General features: G+C 40.3%; 1 protein-coding gene across 1 annotated transcript in view; it reads right to left on the bottom strand.

Annotated features, from left to right (window-relative positions):
• Nucleotides 1-22,529, bottom strand: part of SPAG17 (sperm associated antigen 17) — a 107,516-nt gene that overhangs the window by 46,033 nt on the left and 38,954 nt on the right. Inside the window, exons 14-22 of the mRNA XM_069866701.1 lie at nucleotides 21,310-21,540; nucleotides 18,112-18,206; nucleotides 17,368-17,484; nucleotides 15,710-15,864; nucleotides 10,999-11,175; nucleotides 8,339-8,429; nucleotides 6,443-6,679; nucleotides 1,335-1,446; nucleotides 649-774 (exon numbers count right to left, since the gene is read on the bottom strand). Of these exons, the coding sequence (XP_069722802.1) occupies nucleotides 649-774; nucleotides 1,335-1,446; nucleotides 6,443-6,679; nucleotides 8,339-8,429; nucleotides 10,999-11,175; nucleotides 15,710-15,864; nucleotides 17,368-17,484; nucleotides 18,112-18,206; nucleotides 21,310-21,540 (1,341 nt within the window). The remainder of the gene's footprint in view (nucleotides 1-648; nucleotides 775-1,334; nucleotides 1,447-6,442; nucleotides 6,680-8,338; nucleotides 8,430-10,998; nucleotides 11,176-15,709; nucleotides 15,865-17,367; nucleotides 17,485-18,111; nucleotides 18,207-21,309; nucleotides 21,541-22,529) is intronic.

Here is a 22,529-nt window from a genome sequence, read left to right as displayed (position 1 = left end):
TAAAGATAGCAAGACATACTGGAACCACCTAACCTGCAAGCCAAAATGAGTGGTGTGAACAGTGGCACCTCCATGTGGACAACTAACCTGTAAAACAAAGTAATATAGGTCAGGAAAAAGTTTATCATTCAAGTCACAGGACAGTATTTAATAGTGTTGTGCAACAGAGCTGTGATTTTTTTCATCTAGAAACTGCATTCTAATTAGCTAGATGTGTAAATAAGGGTTTAATAGCAACAACTAGTGAAAAGTCTTTGTGAATTTAAACAGAAAAAGAACAATGGATATGATTTAGTCTGCATCTTCTTAGGCTTTCCCAGGCCACAATAAGATCTGAAGGAGTCCTCCATCAAGGAAGTCATTTATTTTCTTGAGGAATGGTGAGTCTTTTCATTGATTTCCTTGCTTTGGAAAAGTGGTTTGCACTTGTTGACCTGTACTGTAGCGTCCTGACATCTTGGTAAGATCTATCTAGATGGTGCTTAAGTCAGCCAGCTGGATTTTTACTCCCATTTACAGAATGCTTATCTTATTTACACTCTACCATTCAAAGGAATTTATTTTATGTTAGTTGATAAGGCTTGCACCCAATTACTAAATATGTCAAATTATTAATTTTTCTTGTATCAGTGATGTCAATCCACTAACCTGAACTATTCTTCTGTTCTTCAGTTTCCTGCACTTCGATTTCTTTTAAGTTTTTCTTGGGGTCTATGATATGAATGAAGAAATTATGCTTGTCTTTTACCACTTTCATCTTTACCAAAGTTAGGCCTGCAAAGCAACAGGATACAATTATTGCTCTCAATAATCTTCTGAACTGCCTCCTGCCTTTCAAATTCCCCACTTCTGCAACCATAAAGCATGTAAAAAGAAAATTGCTCACAAGTGGCCTGAATTGCTCAATAGTAGACCAAGAAGACAAAATTAAGGCTAGCTGAGTATAGACTAAATCTTAAAAAGTTCCTGACAATTAGATCTGAGAGGCTGCAGAATAACCCTGTTCCTTAGATATACTGCATTTGACTGGACAAATTATTTGAACATGCATTCATGGAATACCATACATTGGTTGCCATTGACCAGATAAATATGAACTGATTTTTCTACATTTTGAATTGCCTGGTACTTTATTTATTTATCTATTATTAACATACTATAAAAACCCATAAACATTAGTAGTGATATAGGCAAATAAGGAATTAAATGGTACTCTCACAATGCCTTTAACTGAATTTCTGCTGCTGAGGTGTGAAAAAACCTTTATGAATCAAGAAACTATGGCATCAGTTAGTAACTGTGTTAAAGAAACACATAAAGAATGAAATAATCACCTTTTACAAACTCTACCTTTTCTACATGAATCTGTCCTCCATCAGATGGGAAAAGATACCGATTGCTTCCTGATACTTGAATGAGATCTTCCCCTGTATTGTAGCCAAGAAACTGGAAAAGTGAATTTTAGATTTTATGCATAAATGAAAAAGGCAGAAGCCATGATAGAAGCAAATGATAGACAGATAATCAGGATCTCACTGTTCTGGCCAACATTTTTGGCTTAGATATTTAACTACTGCAATAACAATTTTAGCAAATATAAAGCATTTTATATTCATATCCAAATAATTTCTCAGTTACTAATTCAAGTAACTTGTTACACATTAGAGCAGAATCTGGTCCTTCAGTTGTATATAGCTGCCGTGGAAACTAAAGGGTAGTAAGCAGAGTGGTGGCTTAACCTATTATGAGAAGGAAAGAAAAATTGTGGCCAAGTACAAAGAGACAAAATACAATGCCATGGGACCAGATAAAGGGCAGATAAGGATTCAGCTTTCCACCCTGTAGATTTTGGAATTCAGACACTGTAGATTTCACTCTTAGATTGCTGTCTTCCAAAGAGCCACACATTGGCCAAGATGAGGTGAGTGTGCTCAACTAAGTTCAGATTGATATGCTCAGAGTCTGAAGTTTGTGCTTAAGCAAGTATAGACTAAAATATACTGACCAATGCAAGACCTAGGGAATAGGCAGAAGACACCGAAGACCATGGTGGCCACCCGGCAGAAGGTTAAAGCTGCTCCGTGTGCTGCAGCAGGCAGGGTGGATGCTGCCACCCAGACGGAGCCACAGTGGGTGCATGCAGCTACCCAGACCCTGGGCTGCAGGCAGTGCCCCCCTCCCACACCGGCTCGTGCTTCTGGTCCTGGCCCCACTTGTGAAAGCTGCACTCGAGTGGGGGAACTCCTTCTCATGGTGAAGGAGCTAAGAGAGAAGGTGAAGAGACTGAGGACCATCAGGGAGTGTGAGAGGGAGATTGACCAGTGGAGCAGGGCCCTCTCACTAACTCAGCAGCCTGCTGGGGCTGGGGTGTCCGAACATCATCCACCTGCAAACTGCAGGGTTGGGGGAACAAGAGATGGGGAGTGGCAGCAAGTTCCTGCCAGAGGAAGGAAACCTGCTCCCCTCACCCAGACAGCAAAGCCCCAGATCCCCCTGGCGAACAAGTACCAGGTGCTGCAGGTGGAACCCAGCCCTGAGGATGAGGATGGTGGCTCCCACAACCTAGAATCCTTCCCTAGGCCACACCATTCTCAGAAAAAGATAAAAACATCCTCCATCAAGAAGAAGAGGAGGGTGATTGTTGTCGGGGACTCCCTCCTAAAAGGAACAGAGGGACCCATTTGCAGACCGGACCCGCTCCACAGAGAGGTCTGCTGCTTACCGGGTGCATCAGGGAAGGAGGTAGCTAGAAAACTTCCTTCCCTGGTGCACGAGACAGACTACTATCCTCTGATAGTAGTCCAAACTGGTAATGACGACCTAACAAACAAAAAGGCCAAAGCCATCAAGAATGGCTTCAGGGCCATTGGGAGAATGATGGAGGGCTCTGGGGCACAAGTAGTATTCTGCTCCATCCCAATGCTAAATAGAGAGGAGCGGGAAGCCAGGATGAAGAATTCAATTAATACCTGGCTCTGAGCCTGGTGCGAGGAGAGGGGCTTTGGCTTTTTTGATCATGGGGGGGCTCACGCACCCCCAGGCTTTCTCGCTAAGGGCGGGGCACATGGGTCTCCTAGGGGGGCTAAAGCCCTTGCCAGAAACCTAGCCAAGCTCATAAATCGAGCTTTAAACTAGATGTGAAGGGGGAGGGGGTTGAGCCCAGGCTAGACAGGAACGAGCCTGGATGTGGGGAATTAGTGATTGGGAGAGGGTGCGCGGGCGAGGACCACCAGTACCTCACCACACAAAAAGTGGGGGAGAACACACCTCGGGGTGCTAAGGGAGATGCAGGCACTCTGGTGTTAACTACTCCAGTTACCAGGCAGTTGGGAACGAACCCTGTTCCCTCTAGGAGGGCTGAAGGCTCGGCAGCTCAGCTGAAGTGCATTTACACCAATGCACGCAGCATGAGGAATAAGAAGGAAGAACTGGAAGCTGTCGTAGGGCAAGGGGCCTATGATGTCATTGCCATCACGGAAACGTGGTGGGACGACTCATATAACTGGAGTACGGCTATGGTGGGGTATAAGCTTTTCAGGCGGGACAGGAAGGGTGGGAGAGGAGGCGGGGTAGCCCTCTTTGTAAGGGAGGACTTGGACTCCATTGAGATGGATTGTGGCCATCAGGAGGTTGAGTGCCTGTGGGTCAAAATCAGAGGAGCCCACCAGAAGGTAGATTTTGTGATGGGAGTCTGTTACAGACCTCCCAACCAAGGAGAAGCAGCAGATGAGCTCTTCTATAAACAGCTGCGGTCAATCTCTAGATCGATGCCTCTCGTTCTGGTGGGAGACTTCAATCTGCCTGATATCTGCTGGGTGTACAACACAGCAGAAAGGAAGCAGTCTAGGAGGTTCCTGGAGTGCGTGGGAGACAACTTCCTTGCACAGTTGGTGAATGAACCAACCAGGGAAGGTGCCCTCCTGGACCTCCTGTTGTTGAACAGAGAAGGCCTTGTAGGGGATGTGGCGGTAGGTGGACGCCTAGGACTAAGCGACCATGAGATTATAAAATTTTCTGTTCTAGGTGAAGTGAAGAGGGTGGTTAGCAAGACGGTAACATTAAATTTCCAGAGGGCAGACTTTGATCTCTTCAGCAGGCTGGTTGGTGAAGTCTCATGGGAGACAGTACTCAAGGGCAAGGGAGCCCATGAGGGCTGGGAGCTCTTCAAAAGGGTGGTCCTAGCAGCTCAGGAGAAAGCCATCCCCGTGGTCCGGAAAAAAAGCCGGCAGGGGAGAAAGCCAGCTTGGTTGAATAGAGAGATCTTGAGGGATATCAAGAAGAAGAGAAATGTTTATGGCCTCTGGAAGAAGGGACAGGCCTCTTGGGTGGACTACAGGAGGGAAGTGAGATTGTGTAGGGAAAAAATCAGAAGGGCTAAGGCTCAGCTATAAATTGGATTGGCCAAGTCAGTGAAAGATAACAAAAAATCTTTCTACAAATATATAAATAATAAAAGGCGGACTAGGGAGACCATACAGTCCCTATTGGACACAGAAGGAACAACAGTAACAGGGGATGAGGAAAAGGCTGAGGTACTTAATGCCTTCTTTGCCTCAGTCTTTAGTCGTAAGGAGGGTCGTTCTGTCTGTGTACAAACCCAGGAGCTAGAGGAACATAATGAGGCTCCCATGATCCAAGAGGAGGTGGTCAGTGCCTTGCTAGCCCGACTGGACAGCAACAAGTCTATGGGGCCGGACGGGATTCACCCAAGGGTATTGAAGGAGCTGGCGGATGTGCTGGCCAAACCCCTTTCCATCATCTTCCAACAGTCCTGGATGACTGGGGAAGTCCCACTGGACTGGAGGCTGGCTGATGTTGTGCCCATCTACAAAAAGGGTCGCAGGGAGGACCCAGGGAACTACAGGCCTGTAAGTCTGACCTCAGTGCCAGGGAAAGTCATGGAGCAGGTGATCTTGAGTGCTATCATGAAGCACATGCAAGAGAACTGGGTGATCAGGCCCAGTCAACATGGGTTCACAAAAGGCAGGTCTTGCCAAACTAACCTGATCACCTTCTATGACAAAGTGACTCGGCTGCTGGATGAGGGAAAGGCTGTGGATGTGGTCTTCCTGGACTTCAGTAAAGCCTTTGACACAGTTTCTCACAGCATTCTGCTTGAGAAACTGTCAGCCTCTGGCCTGGACAGGCGCACGCTCTCCTGGGTGGAAAACTGGTTGGATGGCTGGGCCCAGAGAGTGGGGGTAAATGGTATGAATTCCAGCTGGAGGCCAGTGACAAGTGGGGTTCCCCAGGGCTCAGTGCTGGGTCCAGCCCTGTTCAATGTCTTTATCAATGACCTGGATGAAGGCATCGAGTGCACCCTTAGCAAGTTTGTGGACGACACTAAGCTGGGTGGAAGTGTCGATCTGCTGGAGGGTAGGGAGGCTCTGCAAAGAGATCTGAACAGGCTGGACCACTGCGCTGAGTCCAATGGCATGAGGTTTAACAAGGCCAAGTGCCGGGTCCTACACTTGGGGCACAACAACCCTGTGCAGTGCTACAGACTAGGAGAAGTCTGTCTAGAAAGATGCCTGGAGGAGAGGGACTTGGGGGTGTTGGTTGACAGCCGACTGAACATGAGCCAGCAGTGTGCCCAGGTGGCCAAGAAGGCCAATGGCATCTTGGCTTGTATCAGAAACGGCGTGACCAGCAGGTCCAGGGAGGTTATTCTCCCTCTGTACTCGGCACTGGTGAGACTGCTCCTCGAATCCTGTGTTCAGTTCTGGGCCCCTCACCATAAGAAGGATGTTGAGGCTCTGGAGAGAGTCCAGAGAAGAGCAACAAAGCTGGTGAAGGGGCTGGAGAGCAGGTGTTACGAGGAGCGGCTGAGAGAGCTGGGGTTGTTTAGCCTGGAGAAGAGGAGGCTGAGGGGAGACCTCATTGCTCTCTACAACTACCTGAAAGGAGGTTGTGGAGAGGAGGGTGCTGGCCTCTTCTCCCAAGTGACAGGGGACAGGACAAGAGGGAATGGCCTCAAGCTCCACCAGGGGAGGTTTAGGCTGGACATTAGGAAAAAATTCTTCACAGAAAGGGTCATTGGGCACTGGCAGAGGCTGCCCAGGGAGGTGGTTGAGTCACCTTCCCTGGAGGTGTTTAAGGCACAGGTGGACGAGGTGCTAAGGGGCATGTTTTAGTGTTTGATAGGAATGGTTGGACTCGATGATCCGGTGGGTCTCTTCCAACCTGGTTATTCTATGATTCTATGATTCTATGCAAGTTAATGAAATAGTCTGGTGTAGGATAATATGAAACATAAGTAACTGTTTTCCACAGTGTTTAGGAAAGGATCTGCTGTTAAACTGATGCAGTTAAACAAGACTTTGTCAGGTTTAATTTGCCCTGAACTCCAGTTTCACAATGGATAATAGCTTTGTTGTAATCTTGACTCTCTATATAAACAAGTAGCACTTTCCTAATGTTGTGCATTACTGTGACTCCTTACCTTGTAAACTTTCTCAGGATGTGGTTCTGGGATGCTGGGATCCTCCTCAAATTCAGAGGCTTTTGCTGGCTCATCTTTAAACTTCTCTTTGGAAGAACTGTCATTGGAATCTTTTCCTTCTTCATGTACTATTATCTCCTGTCCTTTCTTTTTGCCTCCCAAATTTTCTTTTTTTCTTTTTTTTGCTTCCTTAAGTTGTTCTTCCTCTAGTAATTGGTTCTGCTCCTGCTTCCAAGCCTACATTAAATTTTAGGAATTCAAATTACTGTGGTTGTCTTTGCACTACAAGATACTTCATATGTGCATTCTGAAGAGTACATGTAAAAAATCTCAAAGGAATCAACATTCTAGATCACTCTAAGCAATTCACATGTTTTCCAAATGTGTCTACAGTTTTAAAATATTACATACTATATTTTGCATAAAATTACTGACTCATTGAATCCACAATATCAGTCATTCTTGACCACAGGAGATGTATCAGATAATTATTTTTATCTTACACATTCAGTCATAAACCCAAATGTTTTGTTGCATACTTTTCCACAACGTTTATCACCAAATCAGAATGCAACACTGGTATTAGTTCATTTCCAAAATGCAACTGTGAGTTAACTGATTTTATTATTTTAGAGAAGGAGCAATGAGGTACTAATGCCAGAATTACCAGCTTGCATAAGGAAGACAACAAGAGACATCAGAGACTGAGAATTTAGGGCTTTGTAGCATTTTATATTCTAAGAATACCAAAGCATATGCATTTCTGTGGAAGAAATGGTAAGTATTCATAGTTACAAGTTGGGTACTAGCCAGCTCAAGCTGAGTACCCAGGAACTGATTAACACTATTTCACCTCTACATTCCAATATCAGTACTTAAGTGCAGAGCATTACACACTGTAATAAAGAAGAGACATACTATGGCTGCAAGGAGTAAAAAAAAACCAGAGGATTTCAACATCAGTTAAGCTAGATTTGTGCAGGGTAATGGATAGCGTCAATGCTAAGACTTAAAAAACACATGCTTAACTCCTACCTCATCCAGAAACTTACTGTGAGAACCTAGGCAAGTCAATTAATCTATAATGCATGACCATGACCTATGTCTATGAAATGAGATTCTCTGTCATAAGGGAACTCTGAGGTACCATATTTACATTCCTTAATTACAAAGAGATGTAGACAGTGAATGTAGGAGTTGGGTACGTAAGTACTCCCATGAATCTGGTTTTATGCTTTCATAGCTTTATAACCAGAAAACTTCATAACCAGTCAACGAGAAGTAGGATATTATCCATAACTCATTTCCTAGTCCTGCACTTATGAATTGCTCTGGGAAGGTCTAGTCCAACTCCAAACAGTCTTCCGTTAAGAAAATAACGCAACATAACGTAATGTAATGTAACGTAACCAATACGGAATAAATTATAGAAAACAAGACGTAAAGTATTAAAAAAAAGCCAAGAACAGAAAAAATAAGAGTGCTGAGACAAGTCTCATCCTGTTTGCCTACAGGAAAGGTGATGAGAAGATCTTTATCAAGGAGTGCAGGGATAGGATGAGGGGTAATGGCTTTAAGCTGAAAGAGGGGAGATTTAGATTAGATATCAGGAAGAATTTTTTTCCTGTGAGGGTGGTGAGGCACTGGCACAGGTTGCCCAGAGAAGTCATGGCTGCTCCATCCCTGGAGGTGTTCAAGACCAGGTTGGATGAGGCCTTGATCATCCTGTTCCAGTAGGAGTTGTCCCTACCAGATGGGTTGGAACTAGATGATCTTTGAGGTTCCTTCTAGCCCAAACCATTCTGTGATTCTAAGTCCGTGTAAGAATGGAGGCTTACCTCCCTGGGAAAGCATATTTTTTAGTCCATTGCAGAAACCTTTATATTTTTGCCTTACCTTTAGAGAACCTTCTCTGATAAAAGGAACCTTTTCATTGTTGGATTGAGATTCTGAAATAGTCTTCATTATGCTGTTAGGTCCTGATGTGCTGCCTTTGAGAAGTGAAAGGGGAATAAATAAGTTTATATATATATGAAAATGGAAGAATTAAAAAAATGGAAAAAAATTAAAGAATTGCAAGTAAATAAAAAGTATTTATAAGTAGTATGTGTATAGAAGTAGGATAAATAAAATGTATAATTTTTTAGAGATAAAATAGAACGACTGTTCAGGTTAGAAAAAACTTATCTGACAACTGGTAGTACTTGATAGTCATAACTGGGGATCAAATCTGCTAAACAGAAAAACATTTAAAGACTCAGTCTCTGCTTCTTGCTATTAAACTCTGGCCCTGTAACAAGATTTTCTTTTATGCAGATGAGCAATGCATAAAACAATAAGCACTATCTTTTGCTTTTGCTTTTACTACTGTTCCAGAATTCAGATTCAGTGCTTTAACCAGCCTGTGAAATGCCAGAACAAGCTCAATACTGGAATCATAGATACTACAACCTTTCAAGTCAAAAGAGTTAATAAATGCTGTCTGAACCTTCAAACTTTCACTAAGGAAACACCATATGGTATTTCTTCAGGTGTATGGTTTTATATCATGCTTGCATACTGTGATGGATGCACTCAACCCTCCCTCCCCCTTAACCAAACCAGCAGCAATTTGATCCACGTTCCAGAGGAACGCCTGTGCTGTAGCCGGGCCAAAAACTCCTCCAGGGAACTCACAAGAAGCAGTGACACAGTGAATACTGATAAGGTGTGGGTATAAGGAACCTCATACATACCTTTTCTATCATATGCAATTAGACTACAAACCAATCACTTTTATCTCACAAATATGACAGGCTAGGCAGTGTGACTGTGTGACAATGACCTCCACTTGTGCTGGTGAGCCCCATTTGAATCCTCCCTGGATGGAAGCTGGACTCTAACCCAGGCAACTCTCCTCTTTAGAAGGGCTCGGTTGTTTAGCTTAAATGAGTAGTATTTTAAATAGAATAAATCACTTAGATTTATAACACTGTGAAATTTAGTATATTGTTTGCTTAGCTTTCTTAGCATGAGTAGCTAGACTCGCCCTGAAGACCTAGGCTGCAAGCTGTAAATTTCCACTTGAAAATATCTCACCATGTGCAACCTATTTAGTCAAAACAGTACCTTCAGAGTCCACAAAAGCCAGAAGATACAGAGGCCTCAAGGACACTGACCATCAGCAACAGCTGCAACTAAGATAATGACTTATCTGACAGAGGGTGAAAGAATCCAATGAGGAACAAGAAGACCCCACACCCGAATCATTGACGAGGTCTGGGACTAGGATTGGATCCAGCCACTCCTAGACTCCTCTCCGAGAAGTAGGTTAAAAAGCAAGGGGGACCTTTCTGAATCTTGTGACTCAATGGGAGGGTCTCCCTTACCTTTTTGCATCCCCAATCCCTATGTAAATCACTCCACATCAATTATAACCTGATTTTCCCTCAGTATATTTCCTCCATGTAATAACAGTGTGACCTTGCCATTGAACTCTGTTGAGTCACCCTTTTATGTAAATACGTATTTTATCTAAAAATTAGTTCATGACAGATATCCAATATTTACCTGATAGAAAAGATAAAGTAACTATCAGAAACTCCTACTTACATTACTTTGTAGTAAAAAGTAAAAATTGAAGCATAGGTTACAGCACTGCCAGTGAAATTGAAATCACCCGAATATACTGTTGCCTGTCTGCACACCCTGCCTAGAGGTGATTATCTTCTTTCAGCGAATGAAATTCTCTATGAATCCTATGTGTCATGAGGCATCAGATGGACAAGACTCTACCTAGCTCCTGTCACAGCTAGATTGGTACAAATTATGATTTAGAAGTCATAACTTTATTTCAGTTTCCAAACTATAATCAGGCACGTTAATTTGCTTGAGGAATAACATGGCTATTTCTGTACATGCTAATTGCAAGTACTAGATGGTTTCAAAGTGCATTCTCAAAGAAAGCAAACAAAGCAAAGGCTAAATATCAACAAATTGTTGTTAATATGATTTCAATAAACAAGTAGGCAATGTAGACAAAAGTTCTCTTCTGTAAAAGCAGTTTTCAGATTTTGCTGCCTGCTCAACAGTTACTGGATAGACTGCTTAAATTTTCACTATCCAAAATGTTGCTTGTATTTTAAGTTTGCTGTGCAGACTAGTCAATTCCAGTTTCATCTTCTAGCCCACAGCTTCTGACTTCCAGCTTTTATCCTGCCCTTTTAAAAGGGAATTTTCCAGAACTGTGTTGTCTATTTTAAGAACTGCTCATCTCTTCATATGTTCAGTCATCTAAACAGAGATTCATATTTGTATGCAATCCTTAAAGCAAGTCCATTAAATAAGCACTGCTATTGTAAATGTAAATTGACATTAAAGGCTTTAGTTTTCAGAACAGAGGATGATGCAGAATATTTAAATATGTGTAATTAATTAACTTGGAAACGTCTTTAAGTCTATATAGATGACAAAACAAGCCTATCCTATGGAAAACTATAAGCAATTTCACTCCAAATAACTTTAGATCTCAGCACTCAATGTGCAAATGAATTATCTAGAATAGAGCAAAAAGATACCTACTTTCAGCTTTACTAGGGAAGCCAGTACATGCAGACAATTTAAAAGATCCTTCTGCTTCGGCTCTTTGCAGTTTAAGAGACTCTATTTCCTTAGACATCTTCTCTTCTTGGTATTTGTCTTCTTCTTCTTCCACCCAGTCTTTAATTGAATTAGCCACCAGCTCAAGATAGTTCCTGAAAAGCACAACATTCCTCTATTCACCATAATACAGTTTTCAATAATATGATTTCAGGTCAAACAAGATGACTTGGCTTCTTGGTTTCTTATACAAATATTATTCTATAACCTTTAAGAACAGGCTTGTGTTTGACAGGGTTTCACTCAATTTTACAGGAGATGGTACTTTTGCTTGGCTGTTACTTGCTAAATATAACTTATGTTTGGGATTATGTTCTCATTTCAGCAGAGATATTAGAAGCTTGCCTTTCAAAGAATGCCTGTCCTCAAAGAAGATCTAGAAAGTCAGAAAACACAGGGACATTCCATTTAAGAAAGGCTGAGACCAATTCTCCTTGCTGTTTTACCATTAGGATAACTTATTTTCTTGATTTATACTGTCTTTTAGAATACACTTCATTTGTTCATTCAGCAGTTGAGGAGGTGTTATTCTATTTAATGTCTAGTTCTTCTTTATTGATGTGACAAGAAAGTTTCTTGGAAATTGTCAGTCAAATCTAGATTACAGAATCAGTGCACTGTAGCCTGGTGTAAATTAAGAACATTCAAAATTAACAGCTGAAGTGAGCACTGAGTGACAAACTAATCCAAAGTTTGCAGCTGGTATCGGTAGCTGCATTGTCTCATCTTCCAACGGTGTCTGAAATGACTGCTGAAATACTTCACTGTGAACAACTGCTTCTGAGGTACAATGAAGCCTGGAAGTCTTACACGCAGTTGCTACTCAACCCCTTGTTTGGAGGGCTAGCCTAGTTATTTAAAATAAAATTCATCACATCTGCAAAACTAAAAGGGGCTTGTGAAGAGTGCAAGAGAGTCAGTGGTTGTGTCTTCACAATGTTTTGCATTTATACATTCAAGATGATTCAATGTTACTCAAAAGCTCCGTATGCATTACAGTTTTTGATTGTGAACATGTAGGCAGCACAACCAATACTTGTCAGGACAACTTTGAAGTTCTTAAAACAGCACTGCATTATATGTCCAAGAGAATTAATATGTAGGCTATCTACACAGACTGGAGATGTATACATTTCCTGTACAGCTTAAAGATTCATAAGACACTCCCAGCTCCTGCAATGCACGTGGAACTTGCATTGGGAAACTTGCATGAAGAAACCATTGACCACATAGTCAGTAGGGACAAGGTGACTCTGGCTTTGTCTGAAGAAAAGTGTACAAGCTAGTAAAACAAAGATGTTGAAAACAAAAGGCAAAACTAGGCTGGAACCTAGAGTTGCCAGTACTGGAATAACTTGAAGATGAATATATGTTATAAATAAAAAAGAGATTATTCGCATGGAAAATATTTTAGGGCAATGAAACAGTCATTCAAAGTCAAAAATACACATTCTATTAATATAGATTCTGATGTCACTACTGCCAATGTCTGACTCAGAATCATTTCTCAGAAAGGATTATTCTTTTCCAGTAACTTGTGTAATGTGTTTACTATGAAACAGTAAACAAATGTCATTAAGATATAAGCAAAAGAATAGTTTTGATAATATCTAAATTAATTTGGGTTCCTGTTAGAGTGGCCGCTTATCCTAAGCAGAGTTGAAATGCTTCATACACACTGCAAGTACATGGGTACCTGCTGGATCCCCTTAGTCAGTAGCATCCACTGTATTTCATGGCCAGCTTCCTGCTGCCTAAATTTTGAACAGCACAATTCATGAATTTTTGGAGGTTCTACATGAACTATACTACCTGATATCCACAGATTAGAAGGAAAAGTAACTGCAATCTCCAGGAGCAAAAGCTGCTGCAACATAAGAAATTTAATTTCCCCCTTGTGAGAGAATTTGCTGTAACAGGACCCACTGTAACCAACTGAGTAGCAGGTAACAGAAGTAAATTCCAGACAGCAACAATGGAACAAACCCGCAAAATGGGTCCATGGTCATAGGAAGAGAACTCCTAACAGAGAGAGAGTCAAACACAGCATCTGTTGGGATTTTGTAATTCTCCTGTGGTGAAAGGACTCTTAAACGTACCCCTCAAATTAGAATTATAGCAATTTTCATAAAGGTCAATTAATTGTTACTGAACTCATCAGGAGCCAGTTATTTCATGCAAAGATAAAAACCAGTAATGTTACTGCTTAATTAATAAGTAGGGTTTGTGCTTGTTCTGGCAATTCATCAGGATCTGGAAGCTAATGCTGGCAACAGTTTGAAGCACTCCAGGTATTTAAAGACTGTCTTCCAAAGAAGTGTTATGTTGCTTGGAAACATACACTAGCAAATATTTATGATACTTTGTCTAGAAATCTGAAATGGTCTTTAGCAAATATGTTGAATAAGGTCAGAAAATATGCTGATTATTTTGCAGAGAAAAGGCAGGTGTAGATGCCACATAACAGAACTAAATGAGAGCCCATAGCTCTTCAAAGATACAAAGTAGCATACATAGCAGTGACCTTGAATATTTCTATGAAACAAGAGCAAAGCCAAACCTTCTTGTCAGCTTCCACACCAGTTTTTTTAGGAACTCCTTGCTCCTTGGAAACAGAACCTCATGAAATGTCACTGAATAAAGATGGCATGCCTCCAGCAGAAGCCTTCTTTAATGTCTAGGCCTTGTTTGCAGTGCATGCGGAAGAGTAAGAAGGAGGAACCGTACAGCTATTCCATCCACAACTGAATTATAGTGCATCTTCTAGAGAACATGCTTCATGCCTTCTTTAGATGCAAAATAAGCCACTTTTGCTTTGCAGGTATCAAGACCTCTTTCAATTTTTCAACTGGCCTTGAATTGACCAGTTCAATGCCCTTTGAAGGTAACTATTCAAGTTGTTTTAGGAACCCATAGATTATGAGATATTGTTTCAAGGAGAAATACTTCCTGAGGAGGTTTGGCTCTTCACTATCTGCTCCACCAGCCAACATGACAACAATATGCCATTGGGATGTATGTAAACATCAAGCGATATGTTAGATGTATTAGGGGATGCGACCTGGTCTCCAATGTCTGTTTCAAAAGAGTATGAGTCTCCTATGGGTCTCACGTCATATGTGTCAGGCCTCTGCGGACAGCTAACAGATGCAACAGACAGCTAAACTGGCACAAAGTGTTTGTTTTTAAGCAACTTGAATCAGGTCCTTAATGTCCAAAGCCCTAAAGAAGGGTAAGAATAGCTGGCAAAGTAAACAGCCCTGGGTTCCAATAGACTTCTGTGTAACCAACTTTGAGACCACTGACCCTCTGCCTTTGTCTATCTGGTTGCAAGGTCCAGCTTTACTTGAACACACCATCTTTCACCATCTTCTATATACAGGTGATATATACATGCAAAGAAATGGATTGACCAGACATTTAGTGGATTTGCCCAACAACCACAAAACAGCCAGTGTTTTCTCTGAAGAAGTTTGTGTTTCTATTGGTAAATCTCCTCTGATTCTGGTCCCAGTCACTGCTTATCACAACAGCCTCTTTTCATGGAAAATAATTTAAGTTCAAGTGCCTGGAAAGCTGAGATAGACTCACACAGAGTTTCTTGACTGAGAGCAAAGATGTGAAATATAACACAAAGTATGTCTTCAGGAAGGCATATTTAATGTTCAAACCTGTTCAAATATATAGATACCAACAAAAGTTGCTATTAAAAGATTCCCATATTCTGATAAATGAGGAACTGCAACTATGGATACCCACAGACAACTTGGGGGTGGTGGTGTTGTAATTATAATTTGCTTGAAATTCTATTTGATAAATCAAATCTAATTAATCCATAGAGCACCAGGGTGACATGACATGGTTAAAGATAGCTCATCTGTCTCTCCATGGAATTGTAGCATCTTTATGTATCAGTACATAGACATATTCTATTCTTGGTCAATTATTTGGAATAGCACTTGGATCCACATAATCATTTATATTACTGTTTCAGTACAAAAATGTATTCCAAAACGAAAAGTTCCACTGACAAAATCTCTAATAATGGACACATCAACCACTTCCATACCTCTAAGTGGTAAGCAGATAGTGACAAGGAATTAAGAAGAATATAGTAGTCTGTGAAAAAGAAAGTTTTAATATTAACAAAGAGCTTCTAGCTTTTCTCAAAAAAATTCCTAAGTGACACTTGCCAAATTTACGTACACATAGTTGAAAAACTCAATAATAACATTGTTAGACAGAATTTTCTTTTTACCTCCTCTCATCTGGTGGTGTTCTCAACATAATTTTCTTGATATGGATATGGCTAATATGATTTTGCATACATGTGTACATATATATATTATTATATACATTTATATATTTTATTATTATATACATTATATACATTTCTACAGTTTGTGATAAGAGTCACATACAGTTACTGCATGGTTCTCTTGTCTCAGAAAAGCTTTATCTCAAAAGAATTCTTTTGATACAGCATGGTTTTCAACCTGCATGAATGGTTTTCCAATAGATGTGTTACATCATGGTATCCTTTAATTTAAAAGCTTTGCCCCAAACATAGCCATGAAGTCTTTAATTGCAAATGACTGTGAATAAGACACGAAAGATAATATGAATTACCTGAATCCAACGTTAGAGTGCAATGCAATATCCCAAGTCTCTTGGCACAAATGATGCTGATTCATAGGATTGTGAAGAACCATTAGCAAAGAGTTTTCTTGAGTATGATAAAAATAATCAATACATCTATATTCTTGGGATGCAGTATGAAGAACCTGAAAAGGAAAGAAATCAAGATACATCTTTCCTGCAAACACTAGTGTATAAGCACAGCTTTAAGCAATAGGTGCTTCAGAACTTCCTACAAGATGTATGCAAAGCATTTGTATTCCAGCAATCTAAAGCGTTCACACAGGTGGAAATTGAAATTCCACAGCTATTCACATTGAGAAGAGGCAATGACTATGCTCCACCTTCTGAGACTGACCATAGATGAAAAATAAACTAAATATCACTAAATAATAAACAAATAAATGTATCTATTAAATAAATACTTAAATTTAAACAAGAAAGCATTTAAATAATGAAATAGTAAATACAAGCAGAACTATCACATACCAGGTAAAGATAAAAGAAGTTTGATTTTTTACCTTAGTTAATTTTACTTGGTATTAAATTTGCTATGCTATGACCTGTTCACCTCTGAGATTTATTGCGTTCTACATTATTCCACTTTGTTCTGTCCTGCTCCATCATTGTCAATGTTTAAACTGTCAGCAAGCTGAAACTTGTTTTTACGCAACTATACAACTGAGGTAAAACTGAAATAATCCCATATCAATAAACATTTGCTTTAAGCATGAGAAACTTAATATCAGCTGGTGTAAAAATTATGTTCAGATGTGACATGTAGCGCAAGGAAATAAAGAAACATTCTCACAAAATGCTTTTTTGTCACAACAAAACATTATTTTCTCTCGCCACTATTTGCCATCAGTATCTTTTCACTAGATTACTGACAGTTCCAAGTAGTATTAACTATTTACATTGCATAAGAAAGAGCTCCCCATGTGCTGAAATGTATAACCAGACTTTAAAGTTGTGATACTAAAGGGGTGCTGAAAAATCCAAGCAGCCTTTCCTTCACTTGTGTACAGCACGATTGTCAGGATCAAATAAGAATTGCAGCATAAAAGCTCAAGGCAGCACAGAACTAGTAATCCACTGCTCCCAAGAGAATGCCTACAAACTTAACCCATCCTCATTTGAACTTATCTTTCATATTTGTTGTTCTGCCTTTCTGCAAGATGAATTTTAGCCTTTAGCTTGTAACATGTCTATACATGAAGCTTGTAGCCCTGAGAGGGTGAAGCACCATTACAACCAAATTTTCTGTTTGCCCATAAAACATATACTGCATAGGTATTTCAAAAGTATGCTGTCATGTATGACACTGATGAGTCCCATAGTTGCCAGGGAGGATCAACCCGAAGGGCAAGATCATTTTGTCTCTATCACACGTATATTTAAAAAAACTCACTACCAAAAAAAAGGACAGCTACAGTTTGACCAAACCAAGAAATAAAAACCCATTACAAACAAAATTTCACACAAGAAACTGAGAAGCAGCTAAAGAACAATGGTGTTTTGGTAAAAATGTAAAAGGGATAAAACTCCATCAGTTATCTAGTGAAGAAATACCGTGTCCTATGGTACTAATTCTTTGTATACCATTCTGAGGGGTGACTGTATGTGTAAGATTGTACTTTCACAGGTACCTGAAGAAGAATATGGGGTTGAAAATGCTCAGCAAAACTCCAGTCTGTCAAACAACGCCTCTGTGTTTTTTTTATTTCTTCTAAATTTAGTCCCAGGCCATAATTTTCCGGACTCACCTCAAAATACACAAAACCAGAAAAATTAATATAAACAGTTCAGTGTAAGTCGTATTAAATTATCTGTAGTCTTGTTGATTTAATAGACAGCATCCCATGTTGCATCATGTTAACTGCATAATGCTGTACATATGTAGACCCATATAGCACTATTTAATAAAAAACACAATTACTCCCAAAGGATTTTGGTCTTAGCTTTTTATGGCAAACATAATTTAAATATTTTCATTATTAGGTTATATGTTTTTGAGTCCTGTAAGCAATTATGAATACTTAAACATGTAATTTTAAAATTGCTATATTTATCCAGCGCTGTATGGCAGGCAGGTGTTTCTGAAGATGCCAAACCACACAGTCTGTTAGTGTGACACAGTTCGGCAATTTCTCTCAATCTGTCAGGCTAGTATTTGGCCCCTGGTATTCAGGGAAGCCAGCATAAAACTGTCATTAGCAGCTTCACCGAGACCTATCACCTTAGAACTCAAAGAAATTGGAACTATTCACCAAATATCACAAAGTTAATGTTTCCATGCTGCATTGCAAAGGAACCCTCAGCAACATTTCCTGGCCCCAAACAGTGTCTGTTGTTGTCTTATACTACAGAGCACAGTTTATTCCACTCTTCACACATGCCATATCAGAAAAAAAAAGATCCATTACTTTGTTCAAAACAGCATCAGCCAAACCATCTCTTCCATCTTTGACATTTGGTTCTGTATGTCCTGGAAATTGAAAGCAGAATTTTAAGAAGCATTCCAGAAATTTCAGCCCGATACACTAAGGTTGGAGTGATGCAACTTTCTTAACCTCCTTGATGAGATTGCCATCAGGTTGAAGGTTCCTATTCTGACACTAGTCCAATAAATATAGGATCAGCTCTGCCACATTTCTATCCTAAAAAAGCACTCTAAAATCCAGGGACAACAGAACAAAAAGAACTCTTAATAAGACCAGATTGAATCATCCTCTTTTTATGTCCTATGCCTGCCTTGCATGGTCAAGAAGCGTCCTCAAGACCCATAGGTGAAGAACCAGTTTTCTGCTTACTACACAAAAGAATCGATAACAGCATTCCATTGCACATAGGAGATAAAAAAGATGGCAAAATCAATTAATTTAATAGTTGCATATTTTTCAAAAATGAAATATTTTAAACTTGAAATTAATTTGATCTATAGAGTTCTCCAAGCTACTGACAGAAGATTACTGCCAAGGATATGACCAATCATCCTGGACTTCAGTAAAGCCTTTGACACAGTTTCTCACAGCATTCTGCTTGAGAAACTGTCAGCCTCTGGTCTGGACAGGCGCACACTCTCCTGGGTGGAAAACTGGTTGGATGGCCGGGCCCAGAGAGTGGGGGGAAATGGTGTTAACTCCAGTTGGAGGTCAGTGACAAGTGGGGTTCCCCAGGGCTCCGTGCTGGGTCCAGCCCTGTTCAATGTCTTTATCAATGACTTGGATGAAGGCATCGAGTGCACCCTTAGCAAGGTCGTGAATGACACTAAGCTGGGTGGAAGCGTTGATCTGCTGGAGGGTAGGGAGGCTCTGCAAAGGGATCTGAACAGGCTGGACCACTGTGCTGAGACCAATGGCATGAGGTTTAACAAGGCCAAATGCCGGGTCCTGCCCTTGGGGCACAACAACCCTATGCAGTGCTACAGACTAGGAGAAGTCTGTCTAGAAAGCTGCCTGGAGGAGAGGGACCTGGGGGTGTTGGTTGACAGCGACTGAACATGAGCCAGCAGTGTGCCCAGGTGGCCAAGAAGGCCAATGGCATCTTGGCTTGTATCAGAAATGGCGTGACCAGCAGGTCCAGGGAGGTTATTCTCCCTCTGTACTCGGCACTGGTGAGACCGCTCCTTGAATCCTGTGTTCAGTTCTGGGCCCCTCACCACAAGAAGGATGTTGAGGCTCTGGAGCGAGTCCAGAGAAGAGCAACAAAGCTGGTGAAGGGGCTGGAGAGCAAGTCTTACGAGAAGTGGCTGAGAGAGCTGGGGTTGTTTAGCCTGGAGAAGAGGAGGCTGAGGGGAGACTTCACTGCTCTCTATAACTACCTGAAAGGAGGTTGTAGAGAGGAGGGTGCTGGCCTCTTCTCCCAAGTGACAGGGGACAGGACAAGAGGGAATGGCCTCAAGCTCTGCCAGGGGAGGTTTAGGCTGGACATTAGGAAAAAATTCTTCACAGAAAGGGTCATTGGGCACTGGAACAGGCTGCCCAGGGAGGTGGTTGATTCACCTTCCCTGGAAGTGTTTAAGGCACAGGTGGACGAGGTGCTGAGGGGCATGGTTTAGTGTTTGATAGGAATGGTTGGACTTGATGATCCGGTGGGTCTCTTCCAACCTGGTTATTCTATCATTCTGTGATTCTATCCCTGATAAATTCATTGTTACAGCGGGCACCAGATATGAAAAGGATCACATGAAGATTAATTTCTGTTCTATCATACCTTTTTGAAAAAAAATCTTTTTAATAGAATTATTTATGCCCAGAGTTAGGGTAGATGTCACTAATATTTGATCAAAATGCACATGTACAAGAAAAATACTTTCCTTGGGAGAAAATACTCAGGAGAGTATTTGTTCATAAGTGGCTCATAACCAGCTCAACTGGCTCTGTTTCTCTAGGAAATTAGACCTATTGACTTACTGCCTTTAGGAGATTTAAGAAATCTGAAAGCAAAGGTTTTCTCCTCCTGGTATTTGCTTTAGTGTTGTAGAAGTGATGAATTGTTGCAGGCTATGTCTGTAACTGCAATATTTACTCTTGTGACTAGTATAAAAGTAAAATAAACTAACACCCAACAAAGGTTCTCAGAATCTGGAAGAGAGGCAGATAAGCAGGATTCATTTTGCCTGCTCCAGCATTCTAAATAAAAGAACCTAAGTTGGTTGGGAAGGCATCTATTAGGAAAGCACAGGCAGCAGCACTAATCTAAATGTACAGCAGCTTAAACTGACCTAATTTTTATTTTTCTTATATCACAGAAGAATAAATTCTTGTTTTTAATCTTGCTTCTCGGCCAATACTGTGCCAAGCCAATAACTTTTCCTTATGCAAGAATCTGGAGAAGGAGAAGATACAGAACTTGCAGAAAATTCACTCTGCATTGTCTACAAGAGATCTCCTCCACCTCTGATGCCTCTATCTAAAATGATCCCATTCTAACATGAAAGAAGTAGTTATAAGGGCTAAGATGTCACATAGTAACTTGCTAATATTCTAATCGCACAGACTACAAATGAAGTAAGAAAAACAATTTACAAGGAAAAGTATGTATGCACGTAGAATTACATCATATAGCACATCTTTTTTTTTTTTTAATTTCCAACCTGATATATCACCTTCTAGATTTGGCACGTGTAACATATATATCCCTTCCACTTCCTAATACTCATTCACTAGTAATCATCTAATTAACCTTATTGATTTCACTCTATGGTTGTTACTGAGTTTGTAAAGACTCTGCTGCATCATAACTCACAAGAGCCAGTATTCAGAAAGGTATTTAAGTAGGTCTTCAGTATTTAATGTCTCTAAAATATACTTGATGTCATAAGCAATAAAACAGTTTTCTAGTACATTCTTTTCAGCAGATATAATTTTAAAGAGTTGCTTAAAAAAACTGTTACTGTTGCCATACAAAATAGCTAGCTTTTATCTTTAGCTAGTAATCCTACATAGATATTCAATGTACAGGCTATACTTGAAATTCAGTGATTTGTGCAAGTAAGAAAAAAGACAGTCCTGAAATATCAAATGATATGGTAAATTAAACAGGAGATTTAAATTCTTTGGGAGTAATGTAAACAGAGAGGTTTTTACCAGAGCCTCTAGGAGATTTCCCACTATGCTTCTTTTCCATAAGGAACAGTTGTCTCAGCTGTCTTGCAAACTGGGCTGGATTATCCCAAGGGATATACGACACTTCAGAATCACCTTCAACCATGGATCCAGAGCTCTCCAGGAGACCAGAGTCACTCAGCCCAGTCAGCCTCAGGCTCTCAAAAGTAAACACTCTGAAGGCTCTTTCTACTTCGGCCCAACTCAGAAGTTCTAACAAAGAATTACAATCATTAACTGAAAATGTCCCTATGGCTCAGCAGAAGATAAACAGAAGACTATGTCAGTGTATTGTTCTTGGCAACTGTAAAAGCCAACAACAATTTCCTTAATGGTATTGGATCAAATTATGTGACCTACATTTTACATTGCTTTCAAAGCTGAATTCTTCCAAATTGCAAAATGATATGCTCAACTATTAATCCATCTTAAATGAAGTGTTTCCTACATCTGAATAACTCTTGGCTCATTGATTTCATATAAACGATATTGATTTTAAAATACTGAGTAGATTTTATCAAACCAGTTAACAACTAGTTATTTCCAGTTCATGAAAAAGCTTCCAGTATTATAAGCCTTTTTTATTATCTGTAGCTTCTTAAACCAAGCATCAAATAAATTTTTCTCTTCAGAGGAAGTTGTATGCCTAATTTATACAGAAGTATGCAAGGTGCAAAGGCAATAATAAATCCTGTTTATGGTTGTATGCATTGGTGTCCATGTAATGATGATAATCATGAGAGGGACTGAATTTTAAGACAGGTAGTTCAGTGCCCAAATCATATGAAGAGCATATTCAGTTCAAAATGTTTAAGTTTTACGGTAGTTAAACAACCAGGCAGGTCACACATCTTTAAAATCTTGGCTATCTCTTCTCCCATTCAAATCAATCACCTTTGTGGTGAAACTGAAGATGTTACTAGCTAACTAGTAACTAGTTACTTCAGCAGTATAGTATGGTCCAGTGAAGACCATCACATCTGATAACTATCAGCTGGAGTGCTTCAGCAATACAGAAAACCTTAATAGATTAGGGTTCAAAATGAACATACCGACAACTGGACACAATGCAGCAAGTGTCAATTAATCCAACACAAGGGATTTCAAACCCTGTGCCCTATTTAATGGCATGAATGTAACCAAGGGGATTTGTATGTTTATATTTCTTAGCAGTCTAGCATAAGCTTTCAAAACTACCTAAG

Source organism: Phaenicophaeus curvirostris, chromosome 1, assembly GCF_032191515.1.
Source record: "Phaenicophaeus curvirostris isolate KB17595 chromosome 1, BPBGC_Pcur_1.0, whole genome shotgun sequence".
Lineage (NCBI taxonomy): Eukaryota > Metazoa > Chordata > Aves > Cuculiformes > Cuculidae > Phaenicophaeus > Phaenicophaeus curvirostris.
The sequence above is the reverse complement of the archived record's forward strand: the minus strand, read 5'-3'. Positions and strand labels throughout refer to the sequence as shown.